This window comes from Hyperolius riggenbachi, chromosome 3 (assembly GCF_040937935.1).
Source record: "Hyperolius riggenbachi isolate aHypRig1 chromosome 3, aHypRig1.pri, whole genome shotgun sequence".
In the NCBI taxonomy this organism is placed as follows: domain Eukaryota; kingdom Metazoa; phylum Chordata; class Amphibia; order Anura; family Hyperoliidae; genus Hyperolius; species Hyperolius riggenbachi.
This window is the reverse complement of record NC_090648.1, coordinates 98,088,234-98,111,303: the sequence shown is the minus strand read 5'-3', so window position 1 is coordinate 98,111,303 and position 23,070 is coordinate 98,088,234. Positions and strand designations below refer to the sequence as shown.

Sequence of the window (23,070 nt, the reverse complement as noted above, 5' to 3'; positions counted from 1 at the left end):
TTCCATCATCAGGACTCTGCATAAGTAAGGCAGGTAGGAGGCACTTGGGAAGGGGAGTGAGTTGCCTTCCATCATCAGGACTCTGCATAAGTAAGGCAGGTAGGAGGCACTTGGGAAGGGGAGTGAGTTGCCTTCCATCCAGGGCTGTGGAGTCGGAGTCGTGGAGTCAGGCAATTTTAGGTGCCTAGAGTCGGAGTCGGGAAAAAATGCACCGACTCCGACTCCTAATGAATTTGTAACTGTAATTAAAATAGAAAATATGATAAAATGTTCTATTTCTCAGATAATAGTCATTAAAAATAATGTATATATACAGTAATAGCTGTGCTTAGGCACAAAAATGAAATAAACCAATCAAAATTAGTTACTTGTGCTGCTTCAATAAAGCAGTCCCCGTATTTTTAAGGTCATATATACACATCTGATTGTGACTGTATATATGATGTGTACACAGGAATCTCTTATATATACTAAATAACATCTATGCTGTAAGAATAAAGCCTGATGTGTATCCGTGTCACTAATAGAGATGGTCAACGAGATGGAAATAATTCTGCATTGATGCTGATTTATGCAAATGTATGCACTCCCTTTGCTGATGAAATCAAATAATTTGATATGTTGTTAAAATTTGGTTTGGTGACTACAAATTAAAGGGTAACTGAGATGGATGAAAAGTAAAGTTTTATACATACCTGGGGCTTCCTCCAGCCCCCTTCAGGCTAATCAGTCCCTCGCTGTCCTCCACCACCCGGATCTTCTGCTATGAGGCCTAGTGCACACCAGAGCGGTTCGGCTGCAGTTTGCGATCCGCTTGCGGGTGCGGATCTGCTAGGGTAATGTATTTCAATGGGCTGGTGCACACCAGAGCGGGAGGCGTTTTGCAGAAACGCATACTCCCGGGCTGCTGCAGATTTTGGATTGCGGATGCGTTTCTGCCTCAATGTTAAGTATAGGAAAAACGCAAACCGCTCTGAAAAACGGCACTTCAGAGCGGTTTGCCAGGCGTTTTTTGTTACAGAAGCTGTTCAGTAACAGCTTTACTGTAACAATACATGAAATCTACTACACCAAAACCGGGAGACAAAACCGCAAAACGCTAGCTGAAACGCTACAGAAAAAGAAGAAAAAGTGTTTCAAAATCTGCTAGCATTTTGCGGATCTGCTAGCGGTTTTTGGTGTGCACCAGGCCTGAGTCCTGGTAATTCAGCCAGTCAGCGCTGTCCGGCCGCATGCCGCTCCCATAGCCAGGAACATTCTGCACCTGCGCAATAGTGCTGCACAGGTGTAGTATGCTCCTGGCGGCGGAGTGTGTGCATGCGCACTACGCCTGACTGGCTCAAGTACCTGGACTCATAGCAGAAGATCCAGGTGGTGGAGGAGGACAACGAGGGACTGATTATCCTGAAGGCGGCTGGAGGAAGCCCCAGGTATGTATAAAACTTTAATTTCATCTGTCTCAGGTTTACTTTGTTACACAGTAGTACTATACTCTACATATGCACTCCCCACAGAGCTGCAGGGAATCCACTGAGAATGCTGTGCACATTGAACACAGAGGTGTTGTCTGTTTGCAATCTCCTCATTCCCCTGCAGAGTACCTGCACATCATTCTTACATGTACCCACACTTACATTGCCTAGGGCCTGATAGATGTTCTTTGTTCCGGTTTGTACCTTTTACAAGTACTCTTACCAAGGGCTAGTTTTAGTCTAAAGGGAATAAATATAGTAGTCTACATATCCTTCTCACTTCAGTTGTCTTGTAAAATTCCTAAGCGCTGGCAGTTAAGAGACGAATTTCATGTTACATACTTTTAATCAACAAAATTGTAATATGCAAATTAGCGGAGTCGGTGGAATCCTAAACTGAGGAGTCGGAGTCGGTGGATTTTTGGACCGACTCCACAGCCCTGCTTCCATCATCAGGACTCTGCATAAGTAAGGCAGGTAGGAGGCACTTGGGGAGGGGAGTGAGCTGCCTTCCATCATCAGGACTCTGCATAGGTAAGGCAGGTAGGAGGCACTTGGGGAGGGGAGTGAGCTGCCTTCCATGATCAGGACTCTGCATAAGTAAGGTGGGTAGGAGGCACTTGGGGAGGGGAGTGAGCTGCCTTCCATGATCAGGCGCCTGTAGGCACGTGCCTTATGGTAAGTCCAGCCCTGCCTATACACCTATCAATCTGTCACCAGGCGACGGGGGAAGCCCAAAGGAAATCCTGTCCAGAACAGGATTTCCTGATGGGCATGATGGCTGGCCGCGATCGGGAGGGAGGGAGCAGGGAGGGGGAATCATGTAGCTAGCGATAGGCTATGTACATGATTAAAAAAAAACCAATTGGGTGAAAAAAAAACCTGCGGCCGCGGGAATCAGAACACCCAGCAGGTTAAAGAACATTATATAGTATATTGTTCTTGAGGGATCGTCTATTGAAGTCACTGCTGCGGAGCGATTCCCCTTCCACCTCTTCATAGAATAGTACAGAACAGGCTGCTTAGCAGATTGCCTAGATTGTTTCAAAACTGTCAGGCTGGAGTCACACTTATTAAAATTGCATGTGAAAACATATATAATGATAGTCTATGGGCCCCACAAATAACGCTTTGGTATGCATTTTTCAATGTATTTTTAGGTGCAGAAAAAAACGCTCAACAAGTACATGCGTTTTACGTGCAATTGTTTCCAAGAGTGGATTAAAAAAAAGCAACTAATGGGTGAATTCTATTGGAAATCTGTCTGCAGTGTGTGGGCAGACAATAGATCCCTCTCTGATCTGAGAGATTTTATGCTAAAATCGATCTTGAATCGCCCTGCGGTGTATGGGCAGATCACTCTTTAATCAGATTCGATCAGAGAGAGGTCGATATGCCCATGCATCGTCTGATCTGATGTATGGGCATTACAACCTCAGTTGCCCATGCTGATTATTCTAAATTGTTTCAAGCTCCACCTTTTCCTAGTGTTTACAGGTGTTGGAAAACTATACCCAATCACTATTGTTATATACTGTCACTGGTGTCTGCAGCGCAGTCCTGTATCCTGTAGCTATGCTTTTGAATGCACTGTTGTGTCCTGAAACAGAAGTGTTACTAACCACACAGATGTTGGTTTTCAAGCTATGTAAGCATACTAGATGGAACACAGCCGAGGTGGCTGATCATGATCGTGTCTGCTGACAATCTGGCACAAGTACAAGTGTCCCCGGAGCTTGGTTAAAGATCTGACATACTGATCTTTCAATGACCACTCCCCTCCCCAATAGCAACAGTTCATGTTGCTCTGGTATCCCCCTAGCAATGCGTCTGTAAGCACTCATTTCCCGCAGTGCTACCCGCAGCTTAAAGGATACCTGAGATAAGAGGTATATGGAGGCTGCCATATTTATTTCCTTTTAAAAAAATACCAGTTGCCTGGCAGCCCTGCTTATCCTGTGTCCCTAATACTTTTAGCCATAGACCCTGAACAAGTATGCAGCAGATCAGGTACTGTGACTCTGCTGACTCAGGTTTTACTAGATAAGCCACATGCTTGTTCCAGGGTTTTGACTCAGACACTACTTATGCCAGAAGATCAACAGGGCTGCCAGGCAACAGGCATTGTTTACAAGGAAATAAATACGGCAGCCTCTATATCACTCTCACCTCGGGTTGCCTTTAATGTGTGTCCTTTACCCTGAACGTTTGTCCTTCTGTGGTATCCAGTCATCTGAAAATCCTGCATTTTTAATTGACTACAAGTCGCAGCTGAACTTGCTTACTCCCACATGATCCCTCCTACCCCTCTCTTATGACTCTTAGGCCTCTTGCACACTACATGTGATTCTGATTTGTTTTTTATACAATCCAATTTTTGATTCCGATTTAAAATAAATAAATAAATAAATAAAAGTACTGCATGCTGCTACGTTTTTAATCAGAATAAAAAAATCGGATTGTATAAAAAATCGGAATCGCATCGCATGTAGTGTACAAGAGGCCTCACTGTCTAGGTGAAGAGTAGACAGCATGAGTCATCAGAAAGGGGAGGGCCAAGAGTGAACAAATGAAGTCAGCAAGCAGGCTTTGGTGATCGGCTGGATTTTTTCATATGGCTGGATAACACAGAAGAAAATTATTTCAGGGTAAGAAAAATCATCTGTGCGTTAATTAAACAGAATATACTAGTGGATTTATATGCCTGGATTCACTGCAGGCTCCCTTTTAAGATACAGACTTCACCTTGTGTATGTCTTCTGGTAGCTGTCATTGACTTGCCATTGTTTTGTAGATAAAACGAAGGTGATGATTTAGTAGTCTATTTGCGTTCATTCAGTCATTAAGACACAAACAAGCTGATGCACTTGCTGACCTGGAACAGCGTGACTTTCACCTGCTGTCATAAGAACATGCTGCTCTAGCTTGTTTTGCTGTTGCACATGCCTTCCAGTACAAAGTTATGCTACAGTGTCTGTCTTTTTCCACCTACTTGTTCAGACTGTATTTCTGTGTATTTCCTGCTTTTTCTCCTTTTGACCCTGAGTATTGGCTGCTCTCCCTTAGCCGGCTGTTTGTGTCTGTCTCATTCAGGCTGGCACTTGCGTTCCTGGCCAGGAGGAGGAGGAGGTCAGCTCAGCTCATGTCAGCGTATGCCCAGTGAGAGGAGTCCCACACCCCCTGACCAGCAAGTCATGCCTGTGCCAGGATGGGCTCGTTTACTTTTGGACTGGAGAGTGCACTTGAAATGTGGGCATCACAGTTAAACACTGACGTGCTCACTGGGCATCACAAATGAGAGAGGACTTTGTGAGCGCTCTCTCGAGAGACAAGGCTCGGATACTGGCACCGCAGGACCACACCAAAACGGCTGAGCCAGGGGGCCATAGACAACTGCCATTAAGCTTTACCCACACGTATGTAAACGCTCACTGCCGACAGAAGACATTGGAAGTTTGGCATCATTGGAGTATCCGGATACATCACCAATAAAGTTTGAACTTTTGCCTGTTACAGATAAAGATTTCCTGGATGTAGCTCTGTGTTTTTTTTGTTAGTCTTTCTTCATCGTCCCAAGTTTATTCTCTATTATTATAAAGAAGTTACAAAGCCAGTGACCTAAGAAAGTGATGCCCTTTTCCTTTATTTATTAATTTTTATTTTCTCTCCGGACGAACCCTGTTGGTGACTTTCATCCCCCACACACACCATGAGCTCCCTGCTGCCATTTGACAGTGTGCTGTGTAATCTGCTGGGCCTATCTGTTACACTCTGGTTCACCCTCCTGCTCGTCTTCATCATCGTACCTGCCATCTTCGGGGTGTCCTTCGGCATTCGCCGCCTGTACATGAAAACCTTGCTCCGAATTTTCACGGTGAGTCCGCTAGGGCTAATTTGTGATGCTGCATTAGAGAATAGGTTACCTGTAGCCTGTCCGCTGTTTGTATACACACATGAGGCTTCAGCAGGAGATGCTGGCTGGCTGCACCTGCTCATCATACAATTTCCTAACTGTTCCAACAATGTGCACTGCCTCATTTTCCATAGACAGAGAGGCCTTGGATGTACTAGAAGCAGCAGGCCTGTTTGTTTCCATCTGAAGGCTACTGTGGACATACCGCCCTGGTCACTGTCCTGTTGGGACCGAATGCCACAATAGGGCCCTGTGGGGAGAGGGGTATGGAGGCTGACCTATTGTCTTCTTTTTACTCAGGTGAATTTTCCTGGTGATGGCTTCATCAATGCGTGAATTGCTGAATGAGGCCCCTTTTACACTCAGGCACTTTCTTTGCAATGCGTTACTCTTTCTACACGCAGGGTAAAGCAACAGTAAAGAAAGTGTATGGGGCCCAGTACTAATTGTCTCGCGTTGAGCTGGAAGTACCCAAATCGCCGCTTACCTACTGCAAAATTAACAGCTTATTACCGTGGGACTTCCACAGCGACGGAATGCATTGCAGTCAATGGGCAACACAGATATTTTATTTAAAATTTGTTGGCAGTGTGCATGCGCAGAACAACGCTAATGATAGGGAAGCCTGGAATCCCAGTGACCTACTTCCTGTCCAGCTGGGAGTACGTCACTGGAGGGGGCTGCAAAGCACATGCCAGTGGCGTGCAGGGGGAGGGCAGCACTATGCATATGACCCTGTCAACCCACTTTGCCACATGGTCATATTAATCCATTTTTTGGCAGTGCAATGCGAAGGGGCGGAGCATCGCACCTCAACGCTCGGCTTAAGTGTAAAACCGGCCTCAAGCAGTGTAGTCAGAAAACCAGATCTGCATGTTTGCTCTTGGTCTGTTGCTCAAAGTATTGAAACAGCCGCAGGGCTGCCAGGTAATATGCATTGTTTAAAAGTGACATTGTCCCCCTCACTAGTGATTTGTAGACATTTTATTATTATAGGTAATCCACTGTCTTCAGCTAATTGACACCATTATGCAGATTTTAATTAAGTGGCTGGTTCATGATATGTACTATTTCCAAATAAACCTTTGTGCTAAGGTGCCTATACATTACTTGATTTGCAGCTTTGATATCCCACAGATTCAATCATGCTGGAAAGATTTTGCTCAAAAGTGTTCAGTTGGGTGCGCTGCGGTAGCGGCGTTCGATTCCCCAATGACCGGACCGCCAGCCAGTCTTCCCCCATGTGTAATATGTACCCCCTCCTGGACCCATGGTAAGTGTTGCAGAGTAATTTGGGCTCACATGTCCTCTGGCGTGCTCTCTCCTGTGTTCCCGACGGTGATGGAGAGAATACACAGGACACAGGAGGAGATGCGCTGGTGGACAGGTGAGCCAAGACTACACTGCAACTCTGTACAGCCCGCGGAGAGCTGGGGCAGGTAGAGGCGGCTGATGATCGAATCTCCTGCCTTATCTGCCAGTGTATGGGCACCGATGGGATCGATTTTCTATAGATTGCATACATTGTATATAGATCGATTGTGATTGTATAGAAATCAGATCGGACCTGTTGGAAATAATTAATTTGACCCCTTTATCTGATGGTAAATTGCATGGCGTGTACCAGGAATTACACATTGGCTGTGTTGATGGCTGTGAAGATGTCTCATGCAGCATGGATGCATTTAGCAAATGTGGGCTGTATTGTGTTGTAGGGGTAGACTAAAAGGGATTTTTAATGTGAATCAAAATCAAAACACAGCCAGCAACTTCTTTTGATAGAGGTGAATAAGCTCACCTTATTTGTGTACATTGTGCAAAATGCATTTTGTCTGAACAACATGCCCTAATGTCATTAATTCTTGTTTTGCTAGTGACATTTACAATGGTACTTGTACCTTCTAATCAGGGCTGTGGAGTCGGAGGCGGGGCAGTTTTGGGCACCCGGAGTTGGAGTCGTTATTTCATAAACTGAGGAGTCGGAGTCGGGAGTCGGATGATTTTTGTACAAAAGCCACAGCCCTGTTAAGTATTACAGTAAGGAGTCAGAGTCAAGGAGTCTGGGCCATTTTGGGTACCCGGAGTTGGAGTCGTTGTTTCATAAACTGAGGAGTCGGAGTCAGATGATTTTTGTACAAAAGCCACAGCCCTGTTAAGTATTACAGTAAGGAGTCAGAGTCAAGGAGTCGGGGCCATTTTGGGTACCCGGAGTTGGAGTCGTGGTTTCATAAACTGAGGAGTCGGAGTTGGAGTCGGAAGATTTTTGTACCGACTCCACAGCCCTGCTTCTAATATAATAACATAACATTCTTTCAGAGAAGATTTTAGGATTGTGGTAGTATTAATTTATATAACACCATCATCTTACATGTCACTCTACAGAGGAAGAATCAAAACATGGGCATGTAAATACAGGCACTGATACATGAGCACAGAGTACTGGTACAGAGTGAAGGTGGGTACACACATCAGATAAAAGTATTTGGAAAATGAAAGATCACAGACCAATTTTACCCCCTTCTATGTAGATTATGAGCCATACCTACACAGTCTATTCTATTCTATTCTATGGAGCTGAACTCCCCATCAGATAAAAATCTTTGCAAGATGCTGCACACACAGATGCTGTACACATTCAACAGATCAGTATCTGCAAAAGATCAGTTCCTGCTAAATGCATTCATAGTCTATGATATCCGCAGATCTTATACACACCTTGTTTAACGGACAATCATCTGCAGATCAGATCCACCAGGACGGATTTTCAGATCTGCAGATAATTGTCTGATCTGCAGATGGATGTCTGTTATGCTGGGCATACACGTGCCGATGTGCCCTTATCAATCGAGCCGCTGATGGCTCGATTCGTAATTTCAGACAGGTCCGATGACTCGCCGGATCAATACCCCGCTGCATCCCCGTTGGCGGACAATAGCGGGGAATCGAGCGGAAGATAAGAAGCGCCTGCGGGGACGAGCGGGAATCCGGCCGCCCACGGGGACGCGGCGGGAGTCGATCCGGCGGCTAATCGAGTCACCGCGACTCGTGTATGCCCAGCATTAAACAATCTGATGGGGAGTTCAGCTCAATAGAACAGACTGTGTAGATTATGGCTCTCATACTACATGGAAGGGGGTAAAATTGGTCTGTGATCTTTCATTTTCCAAAGACTTTTATCTGATGTGTGTACCCACCTTGAATGTCACACTGACTACAGCCCTGTACACACACTAAATGGTTCTCAGCTGGGGGGAGGGGGGGGGTGTTGCCTCTGTCAAGAATTTAGTTTCTGTACAGCAGGCCCCGACTCTTGGCTTCTTCTATTGTCTTAAAGTGGCCACAAATGGTTCAATTTCCTGAACGATTGACCTGCCAAAAATTGGGCAGTAAAGATCCATAGGGAACACTAATGGGAAGTGAAAACTTATCCAATCAATGGAATCGATCAAAAGATCTGATTCCCGTGATCTGATCTGAAAAGTTTCCACTTCCTGTTAGTGTCCCGGACGATCTTTCAGGACATTGGACCATTAGTAGCTACCTTTAAAGAGGCACCATAGTAACGTATAGTAGAATTTAGTAGATTATTCAGAATACCCACTTTTACTTTAATTATTCAGCATCAGAAACACTTCCTATATCTTTGTACTGCTGTATATTGCTATATAGCCCTGCCCTCCCAGTGATGTCACAGCTTTGGCTTTTTAGCTATGTGGAATTCTCCTCCCAGAGCATTCTGAGAGGCCAGGTATTATTTCTACTGACTTTGGAACGCAGAATAAACACACATCCACCTGAGATCCATCTGTTGCCACCTGGGATACGTTTCACAATGTAAATCGGGGTGAGGAAAGAATTTACAATGGCTAAAGACTGACAAAATAATTTATAAGGTATTATTGTAAAAAATAAGGCATTTATGCTTTCTGTTCCTTTCAGTACAGTTCCTCTTCAAGTTTCAGACACAGTCAGGTTTTGTCCTTGATTCATTTTGAAGCGATTGGCACAATTCTCATTTCTCTGAGTCACATGAATGGAAATAACTGTGACTGATCCGGAGATCATGCTCCTTAACCAGATTGCTGCTCTTGTAACAGCTAAACGCTTTAGTGTTTCTTCTGTGATTGTGCAGCTATTGCAGGGAATCTCACACAATGCACACTGGAGTCTCACCTGTGAAAAAAACCCATGTGATCCTTGTGCTTCACCAATGTAAACCTCAAACACATATCTAAACAGAAAGGCATATTTTATTGCAATCATCACTACTGTGTACCTAGAGCAGTGGTCCCCAAACTAAGGCCCGTGGGCCGAATGCGGCCCCCCAAGGCTTTTTCACCGGCCTCCCACTCACAAAATGTATTACTTATCCCATTCGCGTTCCGTCGTTTTCACTTGAGAAATGTTCACCTCCCATTCATTAGCCTATAACTTTATCACTACTTATCACAATGAACTGATCTATATCTTGTTTTTTCCGCCACCAATTAGGCTTTCTTTGGGGGGTACATTTTGCTAAGAGCCACTTTACTGTAAATGCATTTTAACAGGAAGAATAAGAAAAAAACGGAAAAAATTGATTATTTCTCAGTTTTCAGCCATTATAGTTTTAAAATAATACATGCCTCCATAATTAAAACTCACGTATTGTATTTGTCCATTTGTCCCGGTTATTACACCGTTAAAATCAGGGCTGTGGAGTCGGAGTCGTGGAGTCGGGCAATTTTGGGTGCCTGGAGTCGGAGTCGGGAAAAAATGCACCGACTCCGACTCCTAATGAATTTGTAACTGTAATTAAAATAGAAAATATGATAAAATGTTCTATTTCTCAGATAATAGTCATTAAAAATAATGTATATATACAGTATCTATACAGTAATAGCTGTGCTTAGTCCACAAAAATGAAATAAACCAATCAAAATCAGTTACTTGTGCTGCTTCAATAAAGCAGTCCCCGTATTTTTAAGGTCAGATATACATATCTGATTGTGACTGTATATATGATGTGTACACAGGAATCTCTTATACTAAATAACATCTATGCTGTAAGAATAAAGCCTGATGTGTAGCTGTGTCACTAATAGAGATGGTCAACAAAATGGAAATAATTCTGCATTGATGCTGGTTTATGCAAATGTATGCACTCCCTTTGCTGATGAAATCAAATAATTTGATATGTTGTTAAAATTTGGTTTGGTGACTACAAATTAAAGGGTAACTGAGACGGATGAAAAGTAAAGTTTTATACATACCTGGGGCTTCCTCCAGCCCCCTTCAGGCTAATCAGTCCCTCGCTGTCCTCCACCACCCGGATCTTCTGCTATGAGTCCTGGTAATTCAGCCAGTCAGCGCTGTCCGGCCGCATGCCGCTCCCACAGCCAGGAACATTCTACCCTGCGCAATAGTGCTGCACAGGTGTAGTATGCTCCTGGCGGCGGAGTGTGTGCATGCGCACTACGCCCGACTGGCTCAAGTACCTGGACTCATAGCAGAAGATCCAGGTGGTGGAGGAGGACAACGAAGGACTGATTATCCTGAAGGTGGCTGGAGGAAGCCCCAGGTATGTATACAACTTTAATTTCATCTGTCTCAGGTTTACTTTGTTACACAGTAGTACTATACTCTACATATGCACTCCCCACAGAGCTGCAGGGAATCCACTGAGAATGCTGTGCACATTGAACACAGAGGTGTTGTCTATCACCCATAAACCTTGTTCAGATTGTGCATGAAGAATGTGTAATAGAGGAAGAATCTCCTCATTCCCCTGCAGAGTACCTGCACATCACTCTTACATGTACCCACACTTACATTGCCTAGGGCCTGATAGATGTTCTTTGTTCCGGTTTGTACCTTTTACAAGTACTCTTACCAAGGACTAGTTTTAGTCTAAAGGGAATAAATATAGTAGTCTACATATGCTTCTCACGTCAGTTGTCTTGTAAAATTCCTAAGCGTTGGCAGTTAAGAGACGAATTTCATGTTACATACTTTTAATCAACAAAATTGTAATATGCAAATTAGAGGAGTCGGAGTCGAGGAGTCGGAGTCGGTGGAATCCTAAACTGAGGAGTCGGAGTCGGTGGATTTTTGGACCGACTCCACAGCCCTGGTTAAAATGATGTTCCTATCACAATATATAGCGACAATATTTTATTTGGAAATAAAGGTGCATTATTTCTGTTTTGCATCTATCACTATTTACAAGTTTAAAATAAAAAAATATAGAAATATTTCATCTTTACATTGATATTTAAAAAGTTTAGACCCTTAGGTAAATATTTACATGTTTTTTTTTATTTATTGTAATGTTTTTTTTTATTTTTTTTATATTAAACATTTTATTTGGGTAGTTTTGGGAGGGTGGGAGGTAAACAATAGGTTTATAATGTAAATGTGTGTTGATTTTCATTTTTTTTAACTTTTAGTTGTAGTATTACTTTTTGGCCACAAGATAGCGGCCATGAGTTTGTTTACATGACGTCACTCTAAGCGTAACATACGCTTAGAGAGACGCATGGGGGAGGTAACAGCCAGAAAAGGCGCAGCTTCCGAGAGAAGCTGTCGCTTTTTCAGCGGGGGAGAGGAATCAGTGATCGGGCACCATAGCCCGATTCACTGATTGCCTGGCTAACGAACCACGGGCGGTAGCGCGCATGGTTCCTGGACGTAGTTTCTACGTCCAGGAACCAAAATAGGTTATAGATGCCGTCCACTACATCTTTAAATATTGGTATCTCACATATAGAATGGCAGTGCTGGCATCACCCATCCACATACTGTAGAAGCTAGTGAGCATTCATTCACTGGCTTCCATTCCAATTCCGCATCAGGAGGCACTGCTGTCCAATTGGAAGACAGGTTGCCCCCTGAGTATGCTTCACTGTATGGCGAAAAGAGATTTTTTGCTATCTGCACATGCTGTTTTGGGGGCATAATATCTGCACATGCTGTGTTGGGGGCATAATATCTGCTTTGGTTAAATGGGAACAAAAGGGCTGCGCGTGTTAACAGGTAATAGTTTACACTACCTAGGTTCAATGTATTGTTTTTTACATCATATTATGTATACTCCGGCCCCCCATTAGTTTGAAGTATTTTGACCCGGCCCTTGACCGAAAAAGTTTGGGGACCCCTGACCTAGAGTGTATCCTTGAACGTAAAAAGTATATGATCTCCTCTGCAGCAGGATTAGATAAATAGCTTGTAATGCTAGGTACACACCATACAATTTTCTGTTAGATTTACCTTCTAGATAGATTTTTTTTCCAACATGTTGGAAAAAATCTATCTGGCAGGTAAATCTAACACAAAATTGTATGGTGTGTACCTAGCATTAGGTAGCCATACATCTAGCGATTCTGATTCAATCGACAAAGCAATCGACTTTACTAACCAATCGACTTCACTATGGTTGATCTGCTAGTGACCCACATACTACAAACGGTATCCTATGCGATTCACCCTCACCAATCGATCTGACCGATGTTGTGTCTCCATACTCCGCAAGCAAAAATCGATTCAGAGTCGATTGAATGACGTGAAGAGTAGCTGATTCCTACGAGATCGAGCGATATCTTGCATCCTGCGAGATCGACTAAACTGGTCAATGCAACATATCGGCCTCTTTTCATTGATTGGAGATACTGGTTCACACTCGATTCTATAAAATGATTAAATCAAATGGTCGCTTGTACAGCCAAATCGCTAGATGTATGGCCAACTTTACCTTGCCTCTGTGAAGTCCCATTTCAGTCAAATATCCCACATCACCCCCACAAGCAACAAGTCAGTGGGGAGCAATGAGGATATCTGAGGTATAGGACTCCATAGAGAAAAGGTGAAACTGTGTAGCTAATTCTGCTGAATTCACCTACTTGTTTACAGTAAACTAAACACAGAATGCATCAGTTTTAGGTCTGGTAGAAGCATGCTTGCTGACCACAGCTGGGCACCCCTCAGTGTTCCCAGAGAAGGAGCCACATCTGCAATAAGCATGCAGCCAGGGGAGTTAGACACCAGACCTGCACACTTATTCAGGGTCAGTGGTTCAGAAACAATTAAAGAATCAGCACTACAGCCAAATAGAAGGTATATTACTAAGCTGAAGGCAGCAAAGATGTATCCGCATTCCTCTCACTTCAGACTCTCATGTGTCATAATACCATCCCATGAACACGTGAGAACAGGATGTGCACCCAGCCTTGCAACAAACAATAGGGCTGGGTAGAATTTTGCCCACAGCCACTGTGACAGAAGTCTGCACAGCTCGCTCCCTCTGGTCACAGGAGGTCAGTGTGGAGAGGCTGACGGCTCATTCAGAATGACAAAGAGCTTGTGTGCCGTCTCCCAGTCCCAGTGTCTGCTGGACAGAGGAAACGTGGACAGATTTATATCAGATCTGCTGGCTCTGCTCACTGAAACTGGATTTATGCAGAAAGGATGTGTATTGTTCTGATGATGCTGCATTTCCCCATTGCACAGCTCCCGTTTGAGATGGTGATTCTCAACTTCTGTTAAAGTCTTTGTTGGTCCAGAGTTGTTTTTAATTCAATGCACTTTTCATTTGTATATAGGGAGTAGGTAACTGAGTAGTATTATAAGTCAAAAGCCTTCTAAATACCTTAATTTTGAGCTAAACAGCAGTAGTGATACGATGTCCTTTGCCCTGTGGAGTAATCCAGTGGTTGGATGTCTGAACTCTTCCCCCAGATGTTGGCACCATGCCTTTCCATTGACTAAAATGAGAGGGGGAGTGATTGACAGCTCAGCCACACCCCTCGCACATCCTGATTGGCGGTGGTGGTGAACAGCAGCTTGGCCACACCACCACTCCTGTCACCAGTCCTGTGTGGCTGGGCAGAGACTTGCCCACAAGGAAACAGGTGATGTGGGCTCAACTAACCCAATACAATTCTTTATTTCATGATAGTGATAAAAGTTACATCACAGTTACTTAACCACAGACAGACCAGAGCACAATGTTTTGGAAAGTCCCCTTTCCTCAAGTGAGGGGAGACTGGAAACAGATGGGAAACTGAGGCATTTTTACAAACTTTTACTTATTCCATTCTTTTGACAGGAGGCTGGGAAGAGGGTAGAAAACATTTTTGCCCAGGGATGGGCTTTAAAGAGAATCTGTACTCTAAAATTTTTACACCAAAAAGCATGCTATTCTATTCATTATGTTCTCCTGGGCCCCTCTGTGCTGTTTCTGCCACTCCCTGCTGAGATCCTGGCTTTTAGGCAGTGTTTACAAACAAACTAACCAGCTTGTGATAGGCTCACATAAGCAGAGTGTGTGAGTCATGCAGAGCCTGCAGGGGGCCTGCAGAGGGTGTGTATCGCTTCTATCCAATCACAAGCAGCACAGCACATTCCACACATTCCAGCCTTTCCCCCGACAGAGCCGACAGAAGAAAACAGATTAGATCATATAACAGAGATAACACAGCCACTGTGCAATTAGGAAAGGCTGCAGTAAGCCAGAGCACATTAGAACAGGCAAAGGAACTTATAGGATAGAAGAACTAAGGCTGGAGTCAGGTGGCCTTACACTGATAGATTTGCAGCAGATTCGACCATCAAATACATTTCTGTCAGATGCCTGTCAAGTCGAATCTGACAAGAATCTATCTGATGTGTGCCACACACTAGGAACAGATTTCCAATAGATATTATTCTAAATGCATTATTGGACCATTCGATCCAATACAACTCTATGGGCCATCGATCTGCTGCCAGCAGGAGATCGACCTAGATTTTCCATCCTGTCAGGTAGATCTAATTGATCGAAATCGGCCGCAAATCAATCGATAGATTCGATGCCTGAAATCAACCAGTGTATGGGCCCCTTAAAGAGAATCTGTATTGTTAAAATCGCACAAAAGTAAACATACCAGTGCGTTAGGGGACATCTCCTATTACCCTCTGACACAATTTCGCCGCACCTTACCGCATTAAAAGTGGTTAAAAACAGTTTTAAAAAGTTTGTTTATAAACAAACAAAATGGCCACCAAAACAGGAAGTAGGTTGATGTACAGTATGTCCACACACAGAAAATACATCCATACACAAGCAGGCTGTATACACCCTTCCTTTTGAATCTCAAGAGATCATTTGTGTGTTTCTTTCCCCCTGTTCTCATGCACTGAAGTTTCAGGCTGCTTGTTTCTTCCTGCAAACAGCTTTGCCCTTGTCTGTAATTCTTCAGTATGTGAAAGCCCAGCCAGCTCAGAGGAGGATTTATCCAGCTTGTAAAAGATAAGAGAGAAGCTGCTCTAATCCTAAATAACACACAGGCAGTGTGCATAGAGGGTCTGGAAGGGGGAGTTCATAGCAGAACCACAACACTGAAGAACTTGGCAGCCTTCCAGACACAGGCCGACAAGTCTGACAGGGGAAAGATACATTGATTTATTACAGAGACAGTGATAGTATAAAGTGCTGCAGTAAGCCAGAACACATTAGAATAGCTTTTTGAACTTGTAGGAAGATAAAAAAAAGGATGCAATTTTTGTTACGGAGTCTCTTTAAGTGATGTGGTCACGAACCTTGAAACATTTGCAACTTTTGATTGGGTGATGACAATCCATATTGAGGAATAGTGAATGATAGTTTTTTCTATAGCAGTCACATACGTGCATCCACAGCAATAACTCATCTTTATTTAAAGACGGCCATAAAAAAATACATTCTTGCTGCAGGTTACAGCTATTAATTCAAAGCATTTCGAATACCCCCACTATGCTCTGGTATAACCCAAGCAAAACTGCAAACTTTATTGATCTGATAACAAACCGTGTAGAGAGAATCCAGTCCAGGTGTGCCAGGGCTGGATGAATTCCAGGAGACATGTCAGTGCGCCTTTAACGGAACCCTAGGTGAGAGGGGATATGGAGGCTGACATTTATTTCCTTTTTGACAATTCAGATTGCTTGGCTGTTCTGCTGAGCTGTCTAATACTCTTAGCTGTAGAGCCTGGGGGATGCTTCTGGGTGCTCCAGAGACTTCTGTGATGTCCACAACTCCTCTGCTGCTGGCGGGGACCCTCTTCCTCTGCACAGCGGCACTCTCCTCTGTGTATAGTGCAGCCCCACTACGCAGGTTCACAGTCCGGCCTGCACAGTAGCACCAAACAGCTCGTGCACAAAGGAAAAAACATGCAGGAGCATCTGTGCGCTGCTGCGCAGGTGTGGGCATGCTTTGGGCTTACGCAGTGTGACCGTGCTTGTATACGGAGGGGAGTGCGGCTGCAAGCAGTATCCCACTTTAATGTCAAGTACGATTTTAAAGGGGCATAAGAGGGGTGTAGGAAGATCAGGGAACTCTCTGGACTATTCAGAAGCTTCCCAACTGAAGTAATTTATTTATTTATTTTTTGGACGGGGGGTGGGGGGAACTACAGGTACCCTTTAAAGCTCTAGTTCATCCCTATATTCTTTAATACATGTAGAATACACAGTATAATTTGTTTTGTGCAAAGTGTTCTGCATTGCCCATACACTATTTATGCAGTATTCTGGGCTGTATTTACATCTGTCTTCCCATGTGAATGTCACACCCAGCTTGGTTAGGCTGGATAGCAATCTGTGAACTATTACATTACCCACATGAGGAGCTGGGAGGGACATTTTTTTTTCCAAGGAATGACCCCACCCTCCTCATCTCTGCTGCTGCTGAAAGCAAATAAAGATTCTTCCCTCCCCAGCTAACCTAACAGCTCTTACCCTGCACCCCCCCCCCCCATACTCTCCTTCAAGGGCATTCATCTACAGCAGGGGTGTCAAAATCAAATGCAAAGTGGGCCAAAATTGTACACTGGGACCTAGTAGTGGGCCAACCTCAATGTCTGCTGGCCACCTTCCTCCCTTATATAGTTCCCAGGTGTCTAATGCCTCCCCTCCAACCCCTATACAGTTCCCTGGTGTCTACAGGCCCCCTACTCTTCCCTATACAATTCCCTGGTGTTTAGTGCTTTCCCCCTCCCTCCCCCATATGGCTTCCCTGGTGATCTAGAGCTTCACCTCCAATATTGTTCCCCTTGTGCTCTAGTGTGGGCCAAATATAATGCAAAGTGAGGAAACCACTTGAGGGCCAAATTTAATGGCTCTGAGGGCCAGATTTGGCCCAGAGGCCGGAGTTTGACATGTATGCGCTTACAGGATAATGTGACTTCAACACCCAGCAAGACCAGACGTGCATGGAGCTATAATGCCTCTAAGTGCTTTAGTGCTGTCTCAGCTCCTCTCCTCCCAACAACGAGTTGCTCCTTGCACTTTGTATATTAGGGTAGAGTTCTAAAGGTGCATACACACATCAGACCATAGTCTTTGGAAAATGAAAGATCACAGACCAATTTTACCCCCTTCCATGTAGTATGAGAGCCATACCTACACAGTCTATTCTATTCTATTGAGCTGACCTCCCCATCAGATAGAAATCTTTGCAAGATGCTGTACACATTCAAAAGATCAGTATCTGCAAAAGATCTGTTGCTGCAAAAGATCCATTCCTGCAAAATGCATTCATAGTCTATATCTGCAGATCCTCATACACACCTTGTTTAACCTCCTGAGCGTTCTGGACGAGCTCACGCCGGAGGGTGCCGCTCAGGCCCTGCTGGGCCGATAGCAATGAAATAAAAAGGAGCACACGCAGCCGGCACTTTGCCAGCCGCGTGTGCTACCTGATCGCCGCCACAGCGCGGCGATCCGCCGCGTGCAGCGACGAAAGAGGGTCCCCCCAGCCGCCCGAGCCCAGTGCAGCCGGACCAAACAGTTCCGGCCTGCGCTAAGGGCTGGATCGGAGGCGGCTGACGTCAGGACGTCGGCTGACGTCCATGACGTTACTCCGCTCGTCGCCATGGCGACGAGGAAAGCAAAACAAGAAGGGCCGCTCATCGCCGGAGGCGATCAGAAGTGCGGATTAGGAGCGCCCTCTAGTGGGCTTTCATGCAGCCAACTTTCAGTTGGCTGCATGAAATAGTTTTTTTTTTATTTAAAAAAAAACGTCCGATCGCCAGCCTGGCGATCTTAATAGAACGCCAGGCAGGTTAACAGACATTCATATGCAGATCAGATCCACCAGGATGGATCTTCAGATCTGCAGATGATTGTCTGGTAAACAAGGAGTGTATGAGGATCTGCAGATATCATAGACTATGGATGCATTTTGCAGGAACGGATCTTTTGCAGATAATGATCTTTTGAATGTGTACAGCATCTTCCTGTGCAGCATCTTGCAAAGATTTCTGTCTGATGGGGAGTTCAGCTCCATAGAATAGACTTTGTAGGTATGGCTCTCAAGGGGGTAAAATTGGTCTGTGATCTTTCATTTTCCAAAGACTATGGTCTGATGTGTGTATGCAGTGATCTGCAAACTTGGCTCTCCAGCTGTTAGAGTACTGTAGGGGAGTAGGGGGAAAAAAAAGAGTTGAACTTACTCGGGGCTTCTAATGGTCTCCCGCAGACATCCTGTGCCCGCGCAACCACTCACCGATGCTCCGGTCCCCGCTTTGGGCTGTGACAGTCATGCAGAGCTGTGGTGCTGCAGTTGGAGAAGGTGGACTGGGTCAGGTGATCTGCTGTGTGCTGGAGAGGGAACTCCCCCACACTAGGAGCTATAAGGAGCTACAGGATGCAAAAAGTGCATACATGCAATGCACACAACAATGTGCATTGCCAATTATGCAAATGTAATAACGTATGCATTAAAAAAAAATCATAGGCTGAGTTAAGGATTTTAAAATTACAGCTGGCTACTTACAGTAGTTTTCTCTGTAGATTGCCAATGGCGCTAACTCCTAAATAATGTCCTGTCGGCTGCTGGATTGTTTCTTCTGGCTCTTGAATTTCAGGAATATTTTCCTTACCCCTAACCTTTGTGCTGCAGAGGTCTCCAGCCTTTAGGAAATCAGGCCAGATGAAAGTCAAAGCTTCAGCCAGGCTATTGGTTTTTCTAAAAAAGAAATGAGGATGGCAGCCAACTAATTGTCCTCACTATGGTGTTCTTTTTCCAGGATGACATAACAGTATAAACTTTCCGCTATGACTTAGGTATCCATGAGCAGCATGACGGCTGACGCCTCTTCCATGTGTCTGAACTGCCCGAGCCGGCTGGAATTACACATGACCTGTCTGTACAGATGATGCATCGCTCTGCCTCTGGTCACATGAGTTCCTCAGCAGGAAGTGAGGGAATTTCTTCCATGGCAATAATGCAGGGAAGATAGAACCGCTTACTGTGACCTGTGTTGCTGTTACAGGATTGTCTCACATCTTGTTACCTGTGATACTACTGCCAATAAGTGGAAATCACAAAAGATTGTTTTAGGACAGTGATCTGCAAACGTGGCTCTCCAGGGGTTAGAGTACTGTAGGGGGAAAAAAGAGTTGAACGTACCCGGGGCTTCTAACGGTCCCCCGCAGACATCCTGTGCCCGCGCAGCCACTCACCGATGCTCCAGTCCCCTACTTCGGTTCACTTCCGGAATTTGCGACTTTAACGTCAGAAAACCACTGTGCCTGCGCGTCCACGTCCTCACTCCTGCTGACATCACTGGGAGTGTACTGCGCAGGCCCAGTGCGGTCTGTGCCTGCGCAGTGCCGGTCCGGAGCATCGGTGGGTGGCTGTGTGGGCACAGGATGTCTGCAGGGGACCATTAGAAGCCCCCCGGGTAAGTTCAACTCTTTTCTTCCCCCTACAGTAATCCTTTAAGGAACTACAAGTCCCACAATGCATTTGCCTTTATGAATCATGACTGTGGCTGTCAGACTCCTGCAATGGTGGGACTTGTATTTCCTTAACTGGAGAGCCAAGTTTGCAGATCACTGTTGTAGTAGACCGATGGTCAAAACGTGTGTAGATTTAGCAATAGGGGTGTATGCACCTTTACAATATTGCACAGCTGTAGCATATGTATCATTATTTCATGTTAAACAGGAACTATAGGAAAATAGCAATGAAAAAAATGCTTTTCTTTCTAACAATACAGTATTAATTTATAAATTATTTTGTTAGTGTTTTCCTATTGTCAAATCTTTCCGAACTCCGATTTACATTCTGACATTTACTGCAGGTGGCGATATCTTTAGTCCTGTCAGGTGCAGCTCTGCAGAATATTTGTTTCAGAGAATCCGGAAGCCAGTAAAAATAACGGCTCGTTTGTTAGAATGATCTGGGAAGGAGAATCCCAAATAGCTATACAACCTAGGCCAGTGATGGCTAACCTTGGCACTCCAGCTGTGACAAAACTACAAATCCCATCATGCCTCTGCCTCCCCGATTTATGCTTAGAGCTGTCAGATTATTGCAATGCCTCATGGGACCTGTAGTTCCACCACAGCTGGAGTGCCAAGATTAGCCATCACTGGCCTAGGCTAAGCTTCACTGAGAAGGCGGCACTACTCCACAATATACAGCAATATAAAGCTATAGGAAGTGTCCCTGATGCTGAAGCTAGGATAATTAACATAACAGTGAATCATTTGCTGCATACTACTATATGTCATTACAGTGCCTCTTTAATGTACACACTTTAATGTGTTATTTACATTTACAATATTTTTGTATCCCTACAGTGGGCAACTTTACGTATTGAGAGAGGAGTAAAAGAAAACAGTCATGCTCTGTACAAACCTCTAAGCAATGGTACGTCTGGTTTCAACACTTATTTTATATGTCTAGCTATTTAAATTCTCACCTTTAATTAACTATGCTTATGACCTCACATTCCCGTGTTTCACTTGCGTTTTTTTGTTGGACTTGTCTTAAAAGTTAGGCTTCACTTGTACCTAAAACGTTAAAGCTGCCACCCAACTTTTTTGATAATTTCTGTTGTTTTAAATGGAGCCACATGTTCCGTAAGCGGATCAATTAGGCCAAATTAAACAACCAGTTCAAATTTGCCTTCTGCAGACAACCCTCATGAAGCGCTCATAGAAAACAGCTGTCAGTAAGAGGAATCCGCTTTGCTCATTACAAAACCAGAGAACCCGAGGTAGGGTTCTGACAATGCTATCCGCATACAGAGGCTGGGTCTGCCTATACTGCCCAGCCTCTGTTGCTATCCAGATCCCCCCCTAAGCCCCCCCCCCCCCGCGCTCTGCTATCCCCCATAAATCACAGCCGCGCTGTCGACACATGGCGTGTCGCAGCGGGCTGTGTTTACCTATGTAGTGTCAGCCTGCGTTCTCCCCCGCCTCCTGCATAGCCCTGGTCCCCGCCCGCGTCCCTCCCCTCCCCGCTGATTGGAGGGAAGGGACACGGGTGGGGACAGGAGCTATGCACTAGGCGGGGGAAGCGGCGAGACTGATACTATAGAGGTAAACACAGCCCGCACAGGGCGGCTTTGATTTATGGGGGATAGCAGAGCGCAGGGGGGGGCTTGGGGATCTGGATAGCAACAGAGGCTGGGCTGTATAGGCAGACCCAGCCTCTGTATGCGAATAGCATTGTCAGAACCCCACCTCGGGTTCTCTTTAAAAAGACACTAAAGCAGAAAAAAATTATGATATGAGTTGTGTGTGTAGTACAGCTAAGAAATAAAACATTAGGAGCAGAGACATAAGTCTAATATTGTTTCCAGTACAGGAAGAGTTAAGAAACTCCAGTTGTTATATATGCAAAAGAGCCATTGAGCTCCACAACTTTTAAAGTCACAGAGAGCTCTGTCTTCTGAAGCTTGTTATCTCAACTGTCAGTCATTGTATTTTCTTTTCCTCTGCAAGGGAAAGTTCAAATGTTCACAGACTGCTCTGTAAAATCATTTAGAATGCTGAGTAGTGTGTAAACTGCAAATATTAGAGAATGATGCAATGTTACAAAAAACACTATATAACTGAAAATAAAAAATATGAGAATAGTGTCTTTGCTACTAATGTTCTAGTAATTATTCATACTACACAACCAATTCATTATATCATTTTTTTTCGCTTCAGTGTCTCTTTAACTCAGGCAAGAACAAGCCAATGTCTGTACATAGCTTTACAGTACAGGTGGTCTCCTACTTACAAACAGGTTCTGTGAGATTGTTTGTAAGTTGAATTTGTGTGTATGTTGAGTCCTGTGTTAAACATGGTGAAACGTGGATAAATGATTTACTTTCAGACAAATCTGCATTTGGACATATCGTATAAACTACGTTTTTTTGGTTGTTTTCAATGTGCTTTTAAACTACTTTTAAAGCTAGGTATACACAATGCATTTTTTTTGACAGATTTACTGTCAGATCAACTATTTCCAACATGTTCAATCTGATTTCCAATCGATTTTCCTTTCACTTCTGTGGAAAATAGTCGATCTGAGTCATTCACAAAGGGCATCCCCCATCTCCAGGTGAAAAAGTAAATTCCCGCTCCATCTAAGGGGAGCCAGCAGGAAACCTCATAGGGAACAGTTCTCCAATCACAGCACTCTATACAGCACGAAGCGTTGTGATTGGCCGAATAGCGTAGGTGTGATTTGCTACAACCTATCAGAAACCTAGCAGTTTGAGAATGTGCTGTCCCACCCTATCACGTTACTATCACATGGAATTTCCCTAGGAGGTTTTCTGCTGGGTCCGCTAAACTAGACTAGTGCCCCATCTTGTACTGTAATGACAGGTGTCTATATAATAAATAGGGACTTTCTCATCTTAAACATGCAGAAAGATTGTACATTGCAGCTAAGTATGAATTATC

General features: G+C 44.4%; 1 protein-coding gene across 1 annotated transcript in view; it reads left to right on the top strand.

The window, feature by feature from the left end:
- Positions 1-23,070, top strand: part of GPAT4 (glycerol-3-phosphate acyltransferase 4) — a 63,480-nt gene that overhangs the window by 7,029 nt on the left and 33,381 nt on the right. Inside the window, exons 2-3 of the mRNA XM_068274657.1 lie at positions 4,566-5,346; positions 20,968-21,037. Of these exons, the coding sequence (XP_068130758.1) occupies positions 5,182-5,346; positions 20,968-21,037 (235 nt within the window). The 5' untranslated portion in view covers positions 4,566-5,181. The remainder of the gene's footprint in view (positions 1-4,565; positions 5,347-20,967; positions 21,038-23,070) is intronic.